The sequence below is a fragment of the Coturnix japonica genome, chromosome 13 (assembly GCF_054131305.1).
Source record: "Coturnix japonica strain WE chromosome 13, WE-NBRP24, whole genome shotgun sequence".
NCBI lineage: Eukaryota > Metazoa > Chordata > Aves > Galliformes > Phasianidae > Coturnix > Coturnix japonica.
In genome coordinates this window covers 15,124,813-15,146,324 of record NC_140675.1, presented here as the reverse complement: position 1 = coordinate 15,146,324, position 21,512 = coordinate 15,124,813, and the positions used below count along the sequence as shown (strand labels likewise).

The 21,512-nt window shown below is 38.3% G+C and overlaps 1 protein-coding gene across 4 annotated transcripts in view; it reads left to right on the top strand.

Annotated features, from left to right (window-relative positions):
• MYH11 (myosin heavy chain 11) overlaps window positions 1–21,439 on the top strand; it is a 49,310-nt gene extending 27,871 nt beyond the window's left edge. For 2 of the 4 annotated variants that reach the window (XM_085514140.1, XM_015876759.3), the window contains 33 exons: window positions 256–399; window positions 922–1,017; window positions 1,385–1,503; window positions 1,673–1,825; window positions 2,277–2,450; window positions 2,645–2,818; window positions 3,337–3,451; window positions 4,252–4,445; window positions 4,609–4,730; window positions 4,846–4,915; window positions 5,054–5,214; window positions 6,044–6,152; window positions 6,521–6,652; window positions 6,937–7,143; window positions 7,537–7,674; window positions 8,280–8,403; window positions 8,852–9,023; window positions 9,568–9,780; window positions 10,194–10,338; window positions 10,423–10,629; window positions 11,031–11,135; window positions 11,237–11,389; window positions 11,766–12,014; window positions 12,270–12,482; window positions 13,162–13,374; window positions 13,800–13,961; window positions 14,106–14,234; window positions 14,644–14,732; window positions 14,976–15,099; window positions 15,260–15,468; window positions 15,984–16,092; window positions 16,668–16,840; window positions 20,753–21,439. In XM_085514140.1, the coding sequence (XP_085370266.1) occupies window positions 256–399; window positions 922–1,017; window positions 1,385–1,503; window positions 1,673–1,825; window positions 2,277–2,450; window positions 2,645–2,818; window positions 3,337–3,451; window positions 4,252–4,445; window positions 4,609–4,730; window positions 4,846–4,915; window positions 5,054–5,214; window positions 6,044–6,152; window positions 6,521–6,652; window positions 6,937–7,143; window positions 7,537–7,674; window positions 8,280–8,403; window positions 8,852–9,023; window positions 9,568–9,780; window positions 10,194–10,338; window positions 10,423–10,629; window positions 11,031–11,135; window positions 11,237–11,389; window positions 11,766–12,014; window positions 12,270–12,482; window positions 13,162–13,374; window positions 13,800–13,961; window positions 14,106–14,234; window positions 14,644–14,732; window positions 14,976–15,099; window positions 15,260–15,468; window positions 15,984–16,092; window positions 16,668–16,840; window positions 20,753–20,888 (5,033 nt within the window). In that variant the 3' untranslated portion in view covers window positions 20,889–21,439. Of the gene's footprint in view, window positions 1–255; window positions 400–921; window positions 1,018–1,384; window positions 1,504–1,672; window positions 1,826–2,276; window positions 2,451–2,644; window positions 2,819–3,336; window positions 3,452–4,251; window positions 4,446–4,608; window positions 4,731–4,845; window positions 4,916–5,053; window positions 5,215–6,043; window positions 6,153–6,520; window positions 6,653–6,936; window positions 7,144–7,536; window positions 7,675–8,279; window positions 8,404–8,851; window positions 9,024–9,567; window positions 9,781–10,193; window positions 10,339–10,422; window positions 10,630–11,030; window positions 11,136–11,236; window positions 11,390–11,765; window positions 12,015–12,269; window positions 12,483–13,161; window positions 13,375–13,799; window positions 13,962–14,105; window positions 14,235–14,643; window positions 14,733–14,975; window positions 15,100–15,259; window positions 15,469–15,983; window positions 16,093–16,667; window positions 16,841–17,850; window positions 17,883–20,752 lie in introns of all 4 variants that reach the window. The other 2 variants (XM_085514142.1, XM_085514141.1) reach the window with 2 other exon arrangements.
• Window positions 21,440–21,512: the final 73 nt, after the last annotated feature.

The following is a 21,512-nucleotide window of genomic DNA, read 5'->3' as shown; positions in this document are numbered from 1 at the left end:
TTCACAATCAAGAGAATATCTTTCTCACAGCTCATGCTTACTGTGTGAAACTCATAGTTTCAGAATGTCATGGTGAAAAATGGGAATTCAATATAACATCAATTGGAACATCATGGCTTAAATACAACATCTTTCCCTACATTACTGATTGCCAAAGAATTTATAAAGCAAAGGATAACTCTACATTTTCCCTGATATTTATAAGAATAAGAATCTGTTGCTGGCCAACTTACACTTTTCTTCTTTGTCTTTTAGATGATTTGCTGCTGGAAGGCTTCAACAACTACACCTTTCTATCAAATGGTCACGTTCCTATTCCTGCTCAACAAGATGATGAGATGTTCCAGGAGACTTTGGAAGCCATGAAAATTATGGGCTTTACTGAGGAGGAACAGATAGGTGAGAACTGTTAGCAAGATTGCATTCTGCAAGTAAAAATATATACAAATCCAAATGCACTGCAGTTAATTCTGTCCAGAACGACCACTGTGCAAAATAAGCATATGAATGTAGACTCTTAATTCATGTAATTTTTAAATAAGTGAATCAGGCTCAAATTCTTTGATTCTCTGAAATAACTCATACTTTTGTCATAGACCCAGGGAGAGTGTAGGGTTTTGTCTGGTGCTCGCAGCATACGTTGGCGTGGCTGCAGCCGCCATGCCTCAAGTGACACCTGGTGGCAGAAACAGTGTCACACCATCACTCGAGCCTTCGAGCAGCTTTGTCAGCCAGAGCTGATTTCTGTTACCTTTCCTGTCTGCATCAGTGCCTGAGCTGTCTTTTATAGCAAATCTACATCCTTCCATGGAAGTATAGACTACCAAAAGGTGACTCAATGAACTTTCATTATTACAGACAATGAAGTTTTCAAAATATGCCCATTCCACTCCTCATTTATACTATCTGCTTTTCTTACAGCCATACTGAGGGTTGTCTCATCTGTCCTACAGCTGGGCAATATTGTCTTCAAGAAGGAGAGAAACACTGATCAAGCTTCTATGCCTGACAATACTGGTATGATTTGTCACTTAAAAAAATTAGTTAACATTAAGAAGGTAATAAAATAGCAGCTGAGAAAGCACTCTTTATCAGGATTTTAAATTGCTAATGTGTATATGCTTCATGGGTCTTAAAAGATATGCCATACTTAGAATCAGGTCAATATTCATTACCTTTTTTTGTAATCTTGAATCCATAAATTGATGATGAGTGAATTCCTTCGTTATATCATGGATAACACTTTTACAGCAAGTGGCATCTCTTGTGTGTACAACAGAGAAGCTTTTAAAGAAGATAAACTATGTTACATAATTGTTAATTTGCTTGTATTCACACTAAGAGAAAATTCAGTGTGAAATATAACATCACTCTTTCATTCCAGCTGCTCAAAAAGTGTGTCACCTGATGGGGATTAATGTGACTGATTTCACAAGATCTATTCTAACCCCAAGGATCAAAGTAGGACGAGATGTTGTTCAGAAAGCTCAGACCAAAGAACAGGTACCTACTTGCAGTCTGCTCTGCTCTCCTGGTGTCATTTTTCCTTTCTTCTTTTCTTTCTTACATCACATCTAAAGGGAATCTGTTTTCTTTCTCTCTTTGTGTTATCCTTACTTAAATTAGCAGTTAATTGGATTTCTTCTTTCACTTACAATTTCCTTTCTTTCAGGCTGACTTTGCCATAGAGGCTTTGGCCAAAGCAAAATTTGAACGTCTCTTCCGTTGGATTCTGACTCGTGTAAACAAAGCTCTTGATAAAACTAAACGACAAGGCGCTTCATTCTTGGGGATCCTTGATATTGCTGGATTTGAGATTTTTGAGGTACGTGCTGTGGGACACAAACTGGCTAAACTCCTTGTTGTCATGCTGTAGTTTGGAATGCAAGATAATGAATATCTAAATTCAGAGTCACATAAACAATTCAATTCTCTCAAGTTGGATAGAAGCACGTGGCCAAGACAACCCACAGGACTGTTCTTCTTGGAAGGGCTGGAAACTGGCAGCATCATTGCTGGGCTTGTGTTTAGAACCAAGGTCTGGTCTTTATGGTTTATTGGATGGGTCCCAGTATTAAGATTTACCATGTGTGATCTAACTAAGTTTTCAAGGTCTTAAATTAGGAAAATATAGATCCTCTGAACTGCAGTAATCTTAAGTGAATATATATATATTATATATATATACACACACAGATCTTTATCTTGTCATTTGAGTTGCCTCTATTAGGTGTCTTTCTAACATCAGGAATTCAATTCTTTTGTCCTCTTCACAGATCAATTCCTTTGAGCAGCTGTGCATCAATTACACCAATGAGAAACTTCAGCAGCTTTTCAACCACACAATGTTTATATTGGAGCAAGAGGAATATCAGCGTGAGGGCATTGAATGGAATTTCATTGACTTTGGTCTTGACCTGCAACCTTGCATTGAGCTAATTGAAAGACCCGTAAGTCTATATCTGTATAGATGGGAAACTATGCAGGTTTCATCAGGGTCCATTATGTATCAATATGAGAACCATTTAAGATATTTTATATTGTTGTTGCATGAGAGTATTAGTAACAAAGTAAAACGAAGGTAGTGTTCTTTCTTTCTTTCTCTGGCTTTGATGATAATGATCTGGTATTGTTCACATTGCAGACCAACCCCCCAGGTGTTCTAGCTCTGCTGGATGAAGAGTGCTGGTTCCCCAAAGCTACTGACACTTCCTTTGTGGAGAAACTAATTCAAGAACAAGGCAACCATCCCAAATTCCAGAAGTCCAAAACACTCAAGGATAAAACTGAGTTCTGCATAGTGCACTACGCAGGAAAGGTACAAGAGAGACTGAGCTACTTTGATGTACAGAACTTGGTTTTTTTTTTTACTGTTTGACCAACAATGAATCAATCTAATTCTCCCATTGATATGAATGGCTTTAGTTATATGACATATATATTAAGAGCTTCGACTACAAAAGATGGGAAATAAGATTTGCACAACATTCATTGTTGTGAAAACATGAAAACAAAAATAACCAGCACTGTGGTTTTGAATATCCAAGTAATTTGGATTCCTCTCTAGCAAACAGATTTTTAAAGGCATAGTGGTTCCTCTGCCATGGGTATGTCTGCAAAAAAAAATCACTTTAGATGGAAGTACCTTCCAACCCGCACGAGACTATGATACTATGATACATGTAAGAACAAGTATTCAACTCAGCTCACAACTATAGAAAGCTTTTCAAATCTTATTGTGTTTTTAGTTATTTTATGTTAGTACAGTGTCCTGTGTTCTTGGCTGTGCCATATTTCTGGCAAAACAGATTATTGACCCAGCATTGTTTTCTGTAGGTTACCTACAATGCAAGTGCCTGGCTGACAAAGAACATGGATCCACTAAACGACAATGTGACTTCTCTGCTAAACCAGTCATCAGACAAATTTGTGGCAGACCTTTGGAAAGACGGTATGAATCACAACTCTAAACCATTAATGTGGTTTAAAGGTAGAAACTTGTACTAAAACTGTTCCATCAGCTCTCCCTTATGAGTGGGAAACAAATGTGAAAATGATAAGAGTGGAAGAGATTGATCTAAGAAACAAGAATACTCTTTTCTAAATAGTTATGGAAAGCATAGTAGGTAGTTAAGTACTACCAAAATAATTTCATTACATTATTATTATTCAACAACATAATCAAAAATATTCAGTATGCTACTATAATGTTATGGGATATATCAGACAGCTCATTTAATACACTGTCACTGCTGTTATGAAAGACTGTGTGCAATCCTTAACTTACATGCTCCTCTCCCAAAAATTCTACTACAATTCTCTTCACCAAAGCTTCATCTCAAATAAACTCCACCAGAAGAATATCTGTATGTATAGAAAACACTGCATTTGTTTGAAGATTTTCCAGGGATCTGTAAGATATATGCTACACTATACGTATTTAATGGTTGTCACACATTGTGACACAAGCTACCAGTACAGATACTTTACAGGACTGTCCTTTGTAGAGCAGCCATAAAACATGTTCTGTGTATTCAATTGTTCCATTCCTTCACTACTTAACAAAAATCCTTAATTTCGAGTTAGACAGAGAAATATCTTCTAATTCTTTCATTAGCATGCTTCAATTGCATCAAAAGTATTTTGGTCCTATTTTGGGAGTTGCACTTCAGCAATGGCAGTGAAAAGTGTAATGTGAAGCAAATACAATTTATATAAGCAGTCCCATTAACATGTTCTGTTATATTGCAGTGGATCGGATTGTTGGTCTAGACCAGATGGCCAAGATGACTGAAAGTTCACTGCCTAGTGCTTCAAAAACCAAAAAAGGCATGTTCCGTACTGTGGGCCAACTCTACAAGGAACAACTGACCAAACTGATGACCACCTTAAGGAATACCAATCCCAACTTTGTCCGCTGCATCATTCCAAATCATGAAAAAAGGGTAAATATCAAATGATCCATTTTCAGACTCCTGGCACACTACTCATGCTCTTCCCTCTGTCAGCATACTGCAGAATTAAAAGATGCCTTCAAACATAGATATGTGCTGGTAACATCTTTGCAAATTCCTACTGTGCTAAAAATACTTTTTATTTCCTTTTCAGGCTGGCAAACTTGATGCCCATTTAGTGCTGGAGCAGTTGCGCTGCAATGGTGTCTTGGAAGGTATTCGTATCTGCCGGCAAGGGTTCCCCAACAGGATTGTCTTCCAGGAATTCCGTCAGCGGTAGGAATCCCTTGCTCAGTTCTAACTTAGGGTTTAGAAGGGCTTGTATACATATTTGCCCGCACAAAATAATCTGACATTTTTTCACCTCTCTAACATCTGTGTCTTCTGGCAGATATGAAATTCTTGCTGCAAATGCTATTCCCAAAGGATTCATGGATGGGAAGCAGGCTTGCATACTGATGGTAAGGAAAACAACTTTGATACTATGGATTATCAGATCTAAATCTCTTATATAAAAACTGCTGGGAATGAAAAAATAATAATTTTTAATACTCTAAACTTCAGCACGGGAATTAACAAATATCCCTGTTTTCCTCCAGATCAAAGCACTGGAACTTGATCCCAACTTGTACAGAATTGGACAGAGTAAAATCTTCTTCAGAACTGGTGTTCTGGCACACCTGGAAGAAGAGAGAGACCTGAAGATCACAGACGTCATTATTGCTTTCCAGGCTCAGTGCCGAGGCTACCTAGCAAGAAAGTAAGAATATGTACTAACCAAAAAAATCTCTTTGGCAGTGAGGTAATTAAAGTAGCCTTTGGTTCCCTGTATAACAAACTGGAGATATTCAGACGTTTTATTATTAGCTACTTTTGCTAGTATTGCTTTGGAATTCAACTTGTGTTCAATGTTTACCTAAAAGAACCTGCTTCTTGCTCAGAAGTAGCTTACCAGTACAGTTATAGAGACACAATTACATTGTGAGACTACTTAAACCCTCCATGCAGTAAGCATTCAAGGCAGCAACCTGTCTTTTAAACACATACGTGCTAGTGGGACAAGGTGCATTATAGTCTATATCTGGAATCTTTTGCACCATTATGGTACAAATAGCAGCACCACTGGCATTTGTAAAACAAAACATTATTTCTGACACAGAGCACAAAGCACTCACTGGAGTCACTTGGCATAATCTTAGTTAATACACATCACAGAACTATTAACAGCAATAGCCTTTTTCTGCACGCTACCATGGCTTTCAAAATTGTAGTACATTTCAACAATGATAACCAATGTGTGCTCTTATTGCCCATATACTTCATATTCAGAACTATATGCATACTTTCTGGTTTGTGCCTATCTACTGGGCACAAACAGAAAGAAACAACGACAAAACAAAAACAAAACAAAGACTAAATAAAATACTGGGAATCTAAACAGAGATGCAAAGGCACTGTTTAAGTGACAGAAGAACTTGTGCAAACCTCTCAAATTAGCAGTCTCATGCCATAGCTTCTTTGCTTAATATGTTTGTCTTACAGTTTATATTCTCAGACTAAACAAATTCTCTTTATGTTTCTTATCACAGGGCCTTTGCCAAGAGACAGCAACAGCTGACTGCAATGAAGGTTATCCAAAGAAATTGTGCTGCTTACCTGAAGCTGAGGAACTGGCAATGGTGGAGACTGTTCACCAAAGTGAGTAACTGTTGTCTGTGAATCTCAGCTTTGGAAAAGTAATTGACTGCACAAGACAACAAGTCATGTCAGGCACCCTCCCTGCTCCAGTGCATCACAAATGACAGCAAGAGCTTCATTAGCTTCACAGAAGTTTGGATTAAAAGATACACTGGATATTCTTATAACACTATTACAGTTAGTTTTATCTTGGGATGAAAAACTAATTAAGCGGCGGCCTATGTAAGATTTACCATGACTATTATTTGCCCACCACCTGAGCAGCAGCAGGTAGCACTACCACTAGCAACAGTCATCCTGACACCATTAAGTGCTGTATTCAGTAGAATAAGTGCTGGTATGATTCTTAATTTTCTTTTTGTTTTCAGGTGAAACCACTGCTACAGGTCACCCGCCAAGAGGAAGAAATGCAGGCCAAGGATGAAGAATTGCAAAGAACTAAGGAAAGACAACAGAAAGCCGAGGCTGAACTGAAGGAACTGGAACAGAAGCACACCCAGGTGACTGACAGATTTAAGCCTCTCCACAGTATTAGCCAATGTCTCACTATTTCCAGAACATATTAGAAGAAAGAGGTCTGTTTTCTTTGTACTTATGATTGTATTCATAGCAATGGTCCAGAATAAAAGTTCTGTGCAAACTCCCAATAATTCCAGCAGAAGCCTAGTATCTGCAGAAAGACCGGTGGTACAGCTACCTACGTGTATATTATGACTACTAGAAGTACACCATGGGGACAACTTGCAATCTAAATTTTAACAGCCTATACAATTTGTCTCCATAGCTTTGTGAAGAGAAGAACCTCCTTCAGGAGAAACTGCAGGCAGAAACTGAACTGTATGCTGAAGCTGAAGAGATGAGAGTCCGTTTAGCTGCAAAAAAACAAGAGCTGGAAGAGATTCTGCACGAGATGGAGGCCAGAATTGAGGAAGAGGAGGAACGCAGCCAACAGTTGCAGGCAGAAAAGAAAAAGATGCAACAACAAATGCTGGTAAGGAAGCATAAGCAACAAACAGACACAGTCACTTGCATCTCAGAAACAGCAGGAAATAGGACCTGAGGTTTGCCAATGAAAGACCTTGCTATGCAGCCCTTACTAGAATGCGTTTGTGCCACTGAAGTAGTAACAGATTTACACAATTTCCTCCAGAATTCTTTATACATCATCTTCCCCTACCCCAATTTTAAATTATTTTCTGTATAAAAAAAAGAAACACAACGGTTTCAGTAAATCTAAGTCAAAAAGTATTACAGATCGTCTACTTCTTAGTAAATACAACCAATTCTATAACATACCCCACACAGACTGACAAACATTATGCATTTCCTGTAATTTAAATTGTATTTTATTTCCAGAATTCATAATTTCTTTTTCCTTTCAAAGGACCTGGAGGAACAGCTGGAAGAAGAAGAAGCCGCAAGACAGAAACTGCAACTTGAAAAAGTTACAGCAGATGGCAAGATAAAGAAAATGGAAGATGATATTCTTATAATGGAAGATCAGAATAACAAGCTAACAAAGGTAAGCACTGTGGGTCCATTTGCTTTGTGAAAATAGCGCAGGATGAGAGAAAATCTCTATAGCTAGAAGAGGAAAAGGAATACTTCTGATTATTGAGTTTCATGTGTAAGTATTCACCAGACTATCAGGCCAGCCTGTATTGTACAAGTTTCTGGTAATTTTCCCATGCTTTTTTGAACAGTTCAGAACTCTGAAAAATACTATTATTGAGGTCCCCTGTGGTAACCGTATCTTAAAGAAAATCCCCACAGTAGTCAAGCACAATCAGTGGAACGTGTCTCAGCTTTTCAACCAAACTTCATGATCAAAACTGGGAGTAAGCACGTATTGTGTTCAAGTACTTCCTGAAGGGGATACTCCTCTGAACTACACTATTCACTTACCAGCCAAAATGAGCACAAGGTTCTAATGACAGCAGATTAGAGAATATGGGAAGTTTCAATACCACTTTCCAGCCCCTCTGTACTCAACGAACGGAAACACACTGCTACAATCTCAGAGCATCCAAAGGCAGTATACTGGACATTTTTTATTTGGTATAGAGATGCTTCATGATGACCAATGACAGACAATTCTGTTAACAAGACTATTTTATCCTTCTTCAGGAAAGAAAACTCCTTGAGGAAAGAGTAAGTGACCTAACAACAAATCTTGCAGAAGAGGAAGAAAAAGCCAAAAATCTCACAAAGCTGAAAAACAAACATGAATCTATGATTTCAGAACTGGAAGGTAATATAAATAAAGATGTTTTATGTCAGATATTTGCATTGCTATATATAAAAAATAAACAACAATAAATCCCTAAAGAGCATGTGGAGCGAACTTCTAAAATCTGTGTTATCCACATTCATATGCTGAAACCATTTTGTGAACAATCACGGAAATCCCAAGATGCATAAGCCATAGATAGCTTCGCTTTATATATATAAAGAGTAGAGGAGTGGAAGTTGGGGTGGAAAAAAAGTGTTTTTGGAGAAAGAGAAATATACAGGGTTTTTTTAGTGGCTGGAAATAAGAGATGACAGCAAGGTATTGCATGTTGCTTCAGAAAGACAGTAACTTGCACTTAAATGTACAGCCTCACTGAAGACCAGAACATTTTTGCATCCAAGTTCAAGATCAGATGAGAGCTGCTTGCACTAACCCTCTTTCATGACCTAAATCTTTATGTTTTCAGTGCGACTGAAAAAGGAAGAGAAGAGCAGACAAGAACTGGAGAAAACAAAGAGGAAGTTGGAAGGAGAATCAAGTGATCTGCATGAGCAGATTGCGGAGCTCCAGGCACAAATTGCTGAGCTGAAGGCACAGCTAGCCAAAAAGGAGGAAGAGCTGCAGGCTGCTCTAGCCAGGTATTTGCTCCTGAATCTATGCATAAGTTAAAAATCCCAGGCTGAGACATGTATCTCATTCCTTTCCAGACACCAAGTACATCCTGCCTGCCTTTCTGCTGAAAATATTTATACTATTGCTTTTTCATAAACAACCTTATGCCCAGACAGCAATGAAAACACTTCTTCCCAGCAGTCTGAGTAGCACTACCAAGTAAAGAATAAAAAGTAGCAACATCGTTGATAGGCAAAAAGCAGAAATTACTTAAGTGTCTGACTTTAATGCATTCCAGTCATTATGTAACATTAGATATGACACAGTATAAACATATAGTATTCACAAATAATGTACAGTTTTTCACATACTGTCTTAATAGATAGAGGGAGATATCCAAATACATAGATAAACCACGGTTCCTACTGAAGTGATCATGTAAAACTAAATATTTCCAGTTTATTAAGATTAAAATTGCACCTTGAACATAAATCTTTAATCTCTGTACAGCGATATCCTGGAAGTGAAATCAAATTTTTTAATATAGAAAATTAAATACTTTCTTTCCAGGCTTGAAGATGAAACTAGTCAGAAGAACAACGCCCTCAAGAAGATCCGAGAATTGGAATCTCAAATCTCTGATCTCCAGGAAGACTTGGAATCTGAGAAAGCTGCAAGAAACAAAGCAGAAAAACAGAAAAGAGACCTAGGTGAAGAGCTGGAGGCTCTTAAGACGGAGCTTGAAGATACTTTGGATACCACAGCCACCCAGCAAGAGCTCAGGTATGAAGACTTTGCCCACAGATGGAACAATTCTAAACTCTCATAGTGATTGTCTCCAACATATAGACAATCTAATTCAGTTTACCTAGATTTTTTTTTCCCTGGAGCTAGGTATCTAGCTTTCTATCTTAGGCACCTTAATAATTCAGTCTTGTACTTAACAGTCTAAACTCTTTTCTCCTGATGTTTCACATTTCAGGGACCACAGTTTTGTTAACTGATCTCAGTACAACTTCTTCTGATCTTGTCTGTCATATGTCCTGTGAAAATTACCTCACAGAATTCCTGTAAATTCATTTTTGCTTTCTCGCAATATGAAGCATAACTAGACTGACTTTACAGCTATGTTGGAGTGCCATTTTCCCAGTGACTGGAACATTCTTACGTGCTCATTTATGTGTGTCTTCTTGCAGAGCAAAGCGTGAACAAGAGGTCACTGTGCTGAAGAAAGCTTTGGAGGAGGAGACTCGAACTCATGAAGCCCAAGTCCAGGAGATGAGACAAAAGCACACTCAAGCTGTGGAAGAACTAACAGAGCAGCTTGAGCAATTTAAACGGGTAAATAGCAACTCATCCTATTGATAACCATCCACTAAGTAATATGAATTCCTTTTACAGAAAACTCTTTCTTCATGTTTGTAGGCTAAAGCAAACTTGGATAAGACCAAACAGACACTGGAAAAAGATAATGCTGATCTGGCTAATGAAATCAGGAGCCTGAGTAATGCCAAACAAGACATAGAGCACAAAAAGAAGAAGCTGGAAGTACAGCTGCAAGATTTACAGTCTAAATACAGTGATGGAGAGCGTGTCCGGACAGAACTCAATGAAAAAGTTCACAAACTACAGGTAAGAGTGGGGTTTGAGCTACTACTATGTCACCTTGGACTTGAGTAGACCAGTTAGACTAAGTTCATAAGGCGGTACGTCTGGAGGAATCCTTGCCCTATTGACTTCAGTCAGAATGCTCCTTTTCCTTTTTTTTCTTTTGGAGGGATTGGGGAAGGGTTCAATTTTAAGGCTCCTATTTCAGTTCCCACACTGTTAAACAATTATAACCACTCATGGAACTGAGAGCTCTTAGTCTTAGGATTCCCCATGTTGTGTAACGCCACCACTGTTTCAGTAACAGTGCTGCATATTCAGAACCTGTTCAAACATTAAGACTTCAATCTAGAGCAAACTAAAAGTGGAGGAAGTTGTTAAAGTTGCACAAAATAACTGAGTGTTTTCACTTTGGTCTCTCACAGATTGAGGTTGAAAATGTTACCAGTTTGCTCAATGAAGCAGAAAGCAAGAACATCAAATTAACTAAAGATGTGGCAACCTTAGGATCTCAGCTACAAGACACACAGGTAAACTAGTATCTAGTAACAGCTCACCTACAATTTTAAGGAATATGCTATAAGAAGACCTCAGCTAATGACTGTCTTGCTGGTTGATGTGATTGCTGTAGGAGCTGCTTCAGGAAGAAACACGGCAGAAGTTGAATGTGTCTACAAAGCTTCGTCAGTTAGAGGATGATAAGAACAGCTTGCAGGAGCAGTTGGATGAAGAAGTAGAAGCAAAACAAAATCTGGAGAGACATATTTCTACACTGACAATACAGGTATCCATGCCATACCTAAATCATTAACTCTATCATCAAGTTTCATCAGTAATTCCAGAGGCTTCAGACAGGTAGAACTATCCTAGCACAAAATACAAATATTCAGGAACTCACATTGTTAGCCCAGATGGCATCAATGGAGACAGAGGACTTCTAGTACTTATTTAGCATAAGTATATATTAAAGATGTCCCATGGCAGTTTTTCATACTAGGCCCGTATGTGCATACTAGGCAGGTAGTCTGCCAAGTCAAATTAGAGGTAGTCTGCCTGAGTCAAATTAGAGGTTCTGTGGTCTCAGTTTTCTCCTAGTCCCCTTTTATGCCAAGCTTTGTAGTCACTGACATAAAGTTTTCTTCTCTGAATTCAAATTTTAGCTCTCCGACTCCAAGAAGAAGCTACAAGAATTTACTGCTACAGTAGAAACTATGGAAGAAGGTAAAAAGAAACTGCAGAAGGAAATTGAAAGTCTCACACAACAGTTTGAGGAAAAAGCTGCTTCTTATGACAAACTGGAAAAAACCAAGAACAGACTCCAGCAGGAGCTGGATGACCTGGTGGTGGACTTAGATAACCAGCGTCAGCTTGTCTCCAACCTGGAGAAGAAGCAGAAGAAGTTTGATCAGGTGTGGATTTAAGATTTGCTTTTGCTGTGTTGTCACCTGACTTCTCTGTGACTCACAGGGAATCACCTGAAAGATGATAGTGAAAGATAAAGCAGGATCAAAAAAGAAGCTAAACTTGAATGAAAAATACCATATAGCAGTTAAATTCTATTTATATGCATTAATCAAAATGCAGATTTCACTGTCATTATCAACTAACAAGAAAAAAAAAAAACCTTATACTAATATTACTATATGCGTACTACCTTTTTATAGATGCTGGCTGAAGAGAAAAACATCTCTTCAAAATACGCAGACGAAAGGGACAGAGCAGAAGCTGAAGCTAGAGAAAAGGAAACAAAGGCTCTGTCCTTGGCCCGTGCACTTGAAGAGGCATTGGAAGCCAAAGAAGAACTGGAGAGAACAAACAAAATGTTGAAGGCTGAAATGGAAGATCTTGTTAGCTCCAAAGATGATGTTGGCAAGAATGTAAGTTTGGGGCTCAGAATGATTTCCACAATAACTTAGAACAGCAGCTCACAAACAGATAATTGTTTTCAGTGTGGGAAGTTTTCTGTAGCACACAAATCCTTTCAGCAAGATCAGGTATTTTGTACAGAACTCCAAGTTTATTCCATTTATGTCCAAACCTTCAAGAGATCTGGCAAAGTAACTGTATGTTACTTTTATTCTTAACATGGCTTCAAGCCTGAAGATCGATTTCTAAGAATATTAAAGACTTTCTAATTCATTTAGTAATTTAATAAATAACTTACAAGTGGTAAACTCTGCAAATTTCATTTTAATGATTAGATTTGACTTCACTACTAGCTTAACATATGAATTATATTAACATTAATATAGCTGCAGCAAATTTCCACTGTTACATTGCCAATTACTTCTTTTATTACAGTGATGATATCACTTCTAATACTTTAACTAAAATCAGTGACAATACTTGACCGATTAAAATCAGTATGTAATAAAGTGTAAGGAATCTCAGGTTGTTTCAAGGGAGACTAAGTATACAAAAAATGCAATTAGCTCAAATTAGCTCACTTGCTGTCCACAGCTGATATTTCCAAATGTGGCCTACATAGAAAATAAGCTGGGTTTAACCGGATTTACTTTTATATAAAAAATTTATAAATTTTTCATTGCCCAAAAGGTCCATGAATTGGAGAAGTCTAAACGGACACTTGAACAGCAAGTAGAAGAGATGAAGACACAATTAGAAGAGTTAGAGGATGAGTTACAGGCTGCTGAAGATGCCAAACTCAGGTTGGAAGTTAATATGCAAGCCATGAAAAGCCAGTTTGAAAGAGATTTACAAGCCAGAGATGAACAGAATGAGGAGAAGAAGAGACAACTCCTTAAACAGGTATCATTTAACTATTACAGACACAGTAACAAAAAAAAACCTGGATGTCTCCAGCCTCATGCTATTACTAAAGCACTTTATATATAGATAATGTTTTCTTCCTATTATAGTAAAGATAGCATAACAGCGTTACATTTAGCATTTCAGTAGCACAACTGCTAAGAGATGTAGCAAGTCAACACTACTGTCAATACAGTGTAACACACGTGAATTATTTTCCCTTGCACAGTAAATACTACTTTTCCTGTGTTCTCAGAGCAAGTGAAATAAGACAGCTTCTGATACATCTGCCTTCCCAAAGTACATGAAACAGATACCAAAGCATTGGAAAGGGAAACAGACAGGACAGAGCTATCAAAATAGATACACAGAGTGTTTAAGAGTATTTAAGGATGCTTTCTAAACATATCTTCTCTAATGATCAGCTCCATGAATATGAAACAGAACTGGAAGATGAGAGGAAGCAACGTGCCCTGGCAGCTGCAGCCAAAAAGAAGCTGGAGGTTGATTGCAAAGATCTAGAAAGCCAAGTTGATTCTGCTAACAAAGCTCGGGAAGAAGCCATCAAACAACTTCGCAAACTACAGGTATGTAAGACCCACAGATTCACATTTTTCTATTGCTGTCTTTTGTACAGACATAGCATGAAAGTTTGGTGACATGTGCATACTTTACACTGAAACTGTAGTAAAACCAGACAAAAATAAACTTCTGTTATTCTCTTCAACAAGGCTCAGATGAAGGACTACCAGCGAGACCTGGATGATGCACGGGCTGCCAGAGAAGAAATATTTGCTACAGCCAGAGAAAATGAGAAGAAAGCCAAGAACCTGGAAGCTGAACTCATCCAGCTTCAGGAGGTAAAACAAAACTTCTAAGGCAGCATTACAGAGAATATGCATGATCTTCAGTAGCTAGATAAAACTGCATTAACATTATATAATAGCTGGAGATGGAAAATTAAAATTTGAAATAAGATTCATGCACTGCAGTGGAGTTGCTGGATATACATCTGAGCACAGCCAGGTCAAGGTGGGGAAAAAAACACCGTGGAGGAAAGCATAATTCAGGTTTAAAGGGAAATGAACTCTACCATCCAATACAGGTTGTTCTAAGTAGCTATAAATTCTTCCCTGGCATTTATGATTTAAGAGTTTATTCCACTAACCAGACAACCCAGCTTAAACCAGTTTTAGAGTTCACAGTTATGTAACTTTGTCAGAACACTTGCTCCTTTCTTTACTATGCTGCCTTTTCCTTCACTCCTAGGATCTGGCTGCTGCAGAGAGAGCTCGCAAACAAGCAGATCTGGAGAAAGAAGAGATGGCAGAGGAACTTGCAAGTGCTACTTCTGGAAGGTAAGAATAAACTGGATTATTCACAGAGCTGTGAGCATACTGATGAAAATTGCATGGATGCCAAGAAAAGGTATATTTCTGTCCCAACAGACATCCAGTATTGACAATACAACATGTACCCATCTGATTGGTTTCATTATCTGATTTTCTTTTCTTTATGAATAATAGGTAGTTCCTAATAGCTTTAGACATGTTCAATTGGTTGGAGCCATAACTATACACTTCTTAAATTTAAACTTACAGAACGAGCCTACAGGACGAGAAACGGCGCCTAGAGGCAAGAATTGCCCAGCTAGAGGAAGAGCTAGATGAGGAGCACGGCAACATAGAGGCAATGAGTGATCGCATGAGGAAAGCAGTGCAGCAGGTAGAGTTCATTTCAACACGTGTGTCGCTTTGTTTGCATTCCAGTGAAAGTTATTTATGGCTTTGAAAATATATTTGGAGAACTGCCACCATGAACCATCACCTGTCATTACCCTGAAAGTACACAGCGCTTTTGACAGCATCCGTTCTTGCCCTTGCAGGCAGAGCAACTGAACAATGAGCTGGCAACAGAACGAGCAACCGCACAGAAGAATGAAAATGCCAGGCAGCAACTGGAGAGGCAGAACAAAGAGCTGAGGAGTAAACTGCAAGAGATGGAGGGAACTGTGAAATCTAAATTCAAAAGCACAATTGCTGCTCTGGAGGCCAAAATTGCTTCTCTTGAGGAGCAATTGGAACAGGAGGCCAGGTACTTAGGTTTGCAGAGGGCACAGACACCCATTTACTGTTCTAGTTAATGAGACTAAGTAAACAAATGCATATATGATTTGTGTCGTCAAGTTCTCAGTACCATTAATATTTGGTAAATGCTCTCCCCACAAAACATTCCTTAGAGACATGGCCACTAATTGGGGTTGTTACAGATTCTGAGTAAAAACCATTTTATTGATGAGAAGTTCTACTAATACGGCAAGAATCCACCCCCCTACTTTGCCACGTGACCCTTGCAGATCCTCTGTTATACACTGTACCGTTTGTAGGACTATTTCCAAAGGAAGTCAGTTTTTGTTTTAGTAGATCTCCCTATCTGCTCAAGACTTTATCATGCAGCAAAAGCATATCGTTTTTTCTCATTGCTTTTTGTTTGTTTTCTAAACAGAAGACCTTTACGTTTTGCTTAGAATTCATCTATTACTTTCAGATAGGTCTTTACCATGTGGTTCCTTGGTGCCACATTACCAAATGTTGCATTGTCGTTTGCAGAGACAAGCAGGCTGCAGCCAAGACATTACGCCAGAAGGACAAGAAACTGAAGGATGCATTGCTGCAGGTGGAGGACGAGAGAAAACAAGCAGAGCAATACAAAGATCAGGTATGAGTCTGCATCATAAGGGTCTTAGTCAGGGACACAGACATTTTCAAGTTTTACTGAAAGTTTTCAGGTTTCTACCTTTCCTAAGAAAGCAAGATTTCATGTTATGCCTCAAAGAAAGGTCCGTGCTAGGACAGCCATAAAGCCTTCTGCTAAAAGATGTGACAATCTGATTTTTCTTTCATGCTGAGACAAGTGCCAAAGCACCAGTCCTCGTCAGTAAACCAGCTGCAACAGTCTGACTATACACGTGATATATAGGACTCTGCACGACATCCCTTTTGGTACATGGATGGAGACCATGATCACATTTTGCACCCTATTGAGGGATTTAACTTTACATACCATTTATCAACCTGCAAAACAGAAATGCAGAGTCAGGACTGTGTAGCAAAATAAACAAGTTTGCATCAGAACACTGAACTCCCACAAAGTAGTTATATTTATCTTCTTAGATTTTAAATTTTGCCTTTGATAGAGGAGAAAACCCTCAATAGAAATATGAAATTTCAATGAAAATCTAAAGCTATCAGATGCATTTCAACTTGAAGAATTACTTTAATTTTTTCTTGCAGGCCGAAAAGGGCAACCTACGACTCAAGCAACTGAAAAGGCAGCTGGAGGAGGCTGAGGAAGAGTCTCAGCGTATCAACGCAAACCGCAGGAAGCTGCAGAGAGAGCTGGATGAAGCTACTGAGAGCAACGAGGCCCTGGGCCGGGAGGTTGCAGCACTGAAGAGCAAGCTAAGGTAGAGTGCTTCTGTTTGAGAAAAATTGAAATTTAGTATTAAACTAAAGAAGTGAAAAATAAAATAATCTAGTCAAGTAACAGACACAGATAATACCTTGCAGTATTAGCTTGGCAAATGCAACAATAGGCCAAAGTCAGAAGGTGAAGTGCATATCATGGACTGCAATAGTCTTGAGATTTTAGCTGTGAGATCAACAACTGTGACAACATGGCATAGGCCTTACTATTTTTCTATCTGAAATTCCTATTGGCTTAAATAGGAACAAAATTAGGCTTGGTTGCTTTTGAAAATACTTCTATGGCTGTATATATTTCTTCACATATATATATATCTTCACAGGCAGAAACGGGCAAAGAACATTATACAACTCTCATTCAAAAGGTTCTGGACTCACCTTTCCTTATATAGGGTCATCAGACCAAGGAAAGACCAAAATATTCTTTTGCATTTTCCTTATTAAAACTGACTGGGAAAAAGATAAAGCTGTGATCAGTCAGATACATACCCAAGTTTTCCTGCACTTGTTGGGTCTGAAAACACCAAGTCACTGAAACACAGGCTGACGATTTATAGGAAATTTCTGTATCTGCTTCATCAAACTGTGGAACTCTACTTTCTACCTAAAAACAAAAAGCAATTCAAATGAAACTAAAGCACCTGCCTAGTTGTGTTCTTGCTGCTGTAGTTGAGTTTTGCCATTGACATGCATGCACCTTCAGATGTGGATACTTACTTCAAAGCAAAGAGTTAGGGATGTGGTAGCCTTTTCTATTAGCACCACCTTGGTTGGTACACACTGCTGGCTGCATTACAAAATAGCTGCTGCATCCAGCCCATTTACATAGAAAAGGATATTTACATTGAATAGCAGATTATTTTTGTTTGACCTGAATGTACTGTAATTGGCAGTAATGTACTTTGTTTAATTATTTAAAAGTAATATACCTACCTCTGATCATGACAATGTGCTTAGTATAACTGCCCGGGATTCTTTATCTCTGTTTCAGAGGGACACAGGAACCTTCGCATGACTAAGCAGGTACCATGCCTTCAACTTTGCAGCTAGCTTGTGTTGTACAAATTCCATTTTCTTTGGCCCAAGTAAAAATTATGTGAGGTTTCTGCAAACTGTGAAGGCTTGGATATCTTGGCATTAAATTTTTTTTAAAGAGAGACAAATATTACAATAATCTAGCTACCATCAGCTGTTCATCAGTGATACAACTTTCTTACAAAGTAGGCTATGTACTGTCGTAGACTTACCAGTGTTGCATTCTCACTTTTTATAAGCTCTACCAACAGAGTACCCAGTGAAGTACTCTGACATTTTCTGCATGTCAATTGTCTTTGTTGTTTTGCACCTGTTTACAGCCAAAGATGAAAAATTTGCAAATCAAATACACGATTAATTAGCAAAATTGATTAAAAGCACGAATGAACATGAAGTGTCACAGCATGTTAAGTGTTTCACGTTATTTCTTAAGCATATTGTAATGTTGACTCTAAGGTAAGACCCTACCTAATTCACGAGATTTTAGAATACCTTGTTTGCATGTGGTTTATTACACATTTAAGCCATCCAATCGTGAATAAAAGGAAACTGTGCCTTTTGTTACATAGCACTCTGTGCCTGTGGTTGCTTACAAATAGCTATTACTAAGGCTTTTTAAGATATTTTGCAGACATTACCTTGCTTGTCTACAGTGTGTTGCTTGTCTACTGCTACTGAAACATAAAGCACAGACACAGAAATTAACATGAACACTGTAATACAGCACAGCGTTACATTACACTTCATCACATCCTCTAGAAGTAGGAGTAACACCTGCTGTTGCAAAAATTAAAGAGCTACTGCCTTGTAATATTTGTATATCTTCTATTTTACATATGCTGAATTTCGCTGTGAATACACAAATATTTAAAGAAGCTGTCTTGTCCTTGCATGTGCCTTTTAGTCAGCCTAATTTTCCCAGAGCGTGATTCAAGCATCACTCCAGTAGCACTTGTTCAAAGGTAGACTAAATAGATGCTAAGCAAAACACTAATGCTTAGGGCTTGCCTCAGCTGTACGCATTACTCTAAACATACTGATGCAGATGATCACAAGAAAATTATCAAAGCCATAAACCTGTTTTGGATTAACAGACTTCAAAACTATTTATGAACAGGACCAATAGCAATTTGATGAAAGTTCACTTTTTTTATAGCCAAAACTGTACTACAAGACTTGGTTACACTCTTTCTGTTACTCTCCACCAGTAACATGTTCTTTTCTAGTTCTTCTGCAAACTACAAGAGTGTAAAAAGTCATTTGATAAATGCCTTGTATATAAGTTTAGATAGCAGAGCCCAAGGAGGGGATGGAGCTAAAGAGCTCTTCCTGGAGAAGACTGAGATCTTCATTGACAAGATCTAACAAATGTATTGATCTAACTAGAACTTAGTAACAAATATCTGCCATCATAAACCAGCAGATGCTGCTGGTTTACTCTGTCAAATGCAACAGAGTAGAAACATACCCTTATCTTAGAGCATTCTAATACACATCTCAGAAGAAGTAGATCTTAAGTGTTATTATCCAGCTAGTTGCTTGCTCACATCAAAATTAAGTTACCATAAAGGGTTGGAAAAACAAAACAAAAGATACACATGTGCACAGTATGCTCTACCTTGGAAACACAGGTTTGTACTTGAAAATAAATTAGTCCAGCCAACATTCTTATCTAATTCCTACTATGGAAAATTGAACTTTGAACTTGAATAGCTGCTGCGGAAAGGACAAACCTGGCTTAGTCTTTTGCAAGGACAAGACAAGCCTTTAAATATTTACACATGATTGCTGTACCCAAAAGTGCGGAGTTGGATATATTTTAATACCAAATTAGTAATTTTGGCATAACATTCAGTGATCATGAATTTATTTTGTTGCTTATGTCTGTGGTCTCAAGCCTTTACAAAGGTTTGCTTAATTAGGAGCAAGTGAGAGGCCATGTTACAAAACTCCAACGTTTTGTAGCACGCAAGCAATGAGACATACTCATCTTCTGCCTCACTTGCTCACACCTCCCAAAAATATTAACCTTGAGGACCAAAGTGTCCCTGGCTTGGGCTGTAGCTATGAAATCTATGGGGATGGGAGGGAAAAGGGAAAAATGGGTAACATGGGAAAAAAACACAACACATTTTCTGCAAGTTTTTCTATAAGACATTGTCTGAGATATAAGACATCGCTGAGTGTCAGCATATGAATTACAACAGTTCCAAAACACAGTGATGGCTTCCTCTCCCCATCATGGAAAAGCTTGGAGCTACTCACAGCCTAGAATGCCACATATCACAGCACCTGCAGTGCTCTGAGCAACACAGCCTGACTGTGGGATCAGGAAGTACCCACTGACATCCACAGCACCGCTCCAGTCTCTGGAGCCTTGCTAGTCCTCAGTTAATGGTGAACTTCTTCAGAATGTAGGTCAAAGATTCAGCATGAACTTTCTGTGTCTTGCTGATCATTGAGAAAGGCAGAATCAGTACCCCACTGATGATAAGCAACTCCCTTTTCCCAGTCCCTTCTAAGCACACTCAGTAGTTGCCCCATAATAAAAAAAAAAAATAGAAAAAAAAACAAACGGAAGATCTATCTGCATTTGGAGCAGATGAAACAATTTAGAATAGACTTCAAGGACAAGAACAGGAATCCCATCAGAGTTCTAAGCAAGTGAAAATCTCAGCCTGTCCACATGTTAGCTTCAGATGCTACAGAGAAGTCAACTGTGTTAGGTGTCCAGAGCTCTTGGCTGTTTTGGTTTTAAAAAGCTCAGGCCCACAGGTACTGTTACAAAACTCTATGCTTATTTGCAAGGGCTGTAAATGACCGAACATCTGATTTTATTTTTTATTCTCTTACTGCAGGAGGGGAAATGAACCAGTATCTTTTGCCCCACCACGTAGATCTGGAGGCAGAAGAGTAATTGAGAATGCAACAGATGGAGGTGAAGAAGAAATTGATGGAAGAGATGCAGATTTCAATGGAAAAGCCAGTGAATAAACACGCTTAAAATTGCACTGCAGCAAGGGAAGGGAGGATGATATTTAGCACTGTTTAAGTCTACTCTTAGTGTCAAGGTCACACACACCCACTCCTCTGATGATGAAAGCACAACTGCCTTGTCTCCAATGTATAGATTCATGTTAAAAGTACTCCAGAACTCTTAGCATGAAACGTTCTTGAAAAGTTTTGTTATAAATTCAGAGTAATTCATGAAGAATTTCCAGAAAGCGAGTTCCAGTAGTTCAGACAATTTAAATCTCAGTGAACTGAAGTTTACAAAGGATTTGTAGGACTGTTGCAAGGAAAAAAAAAAAGGCATTGGTCAGTTAATCTTTTCTTAAACTTTCATTTTGTCTTAAGTATTCAATATAGTATTTTTTTTTCCTGGTTACTACACCCCTGATGCACCATTCACAAGGTGGAAGTGCCTTTTTAATCACATACTGAAAAATAAAATATCATTTGTTCAAATTAAATCAACTGTTACAGTTTTATATGCACCATGGATGTGCTTACACACTAATAAAAGTCTATAAAAACCACTCCAATATTCTTGTGTGCAGGTGTCACTTGGATGCAATACAGCATACCACAAGGGAATGGGAGATGCAATACTTTACA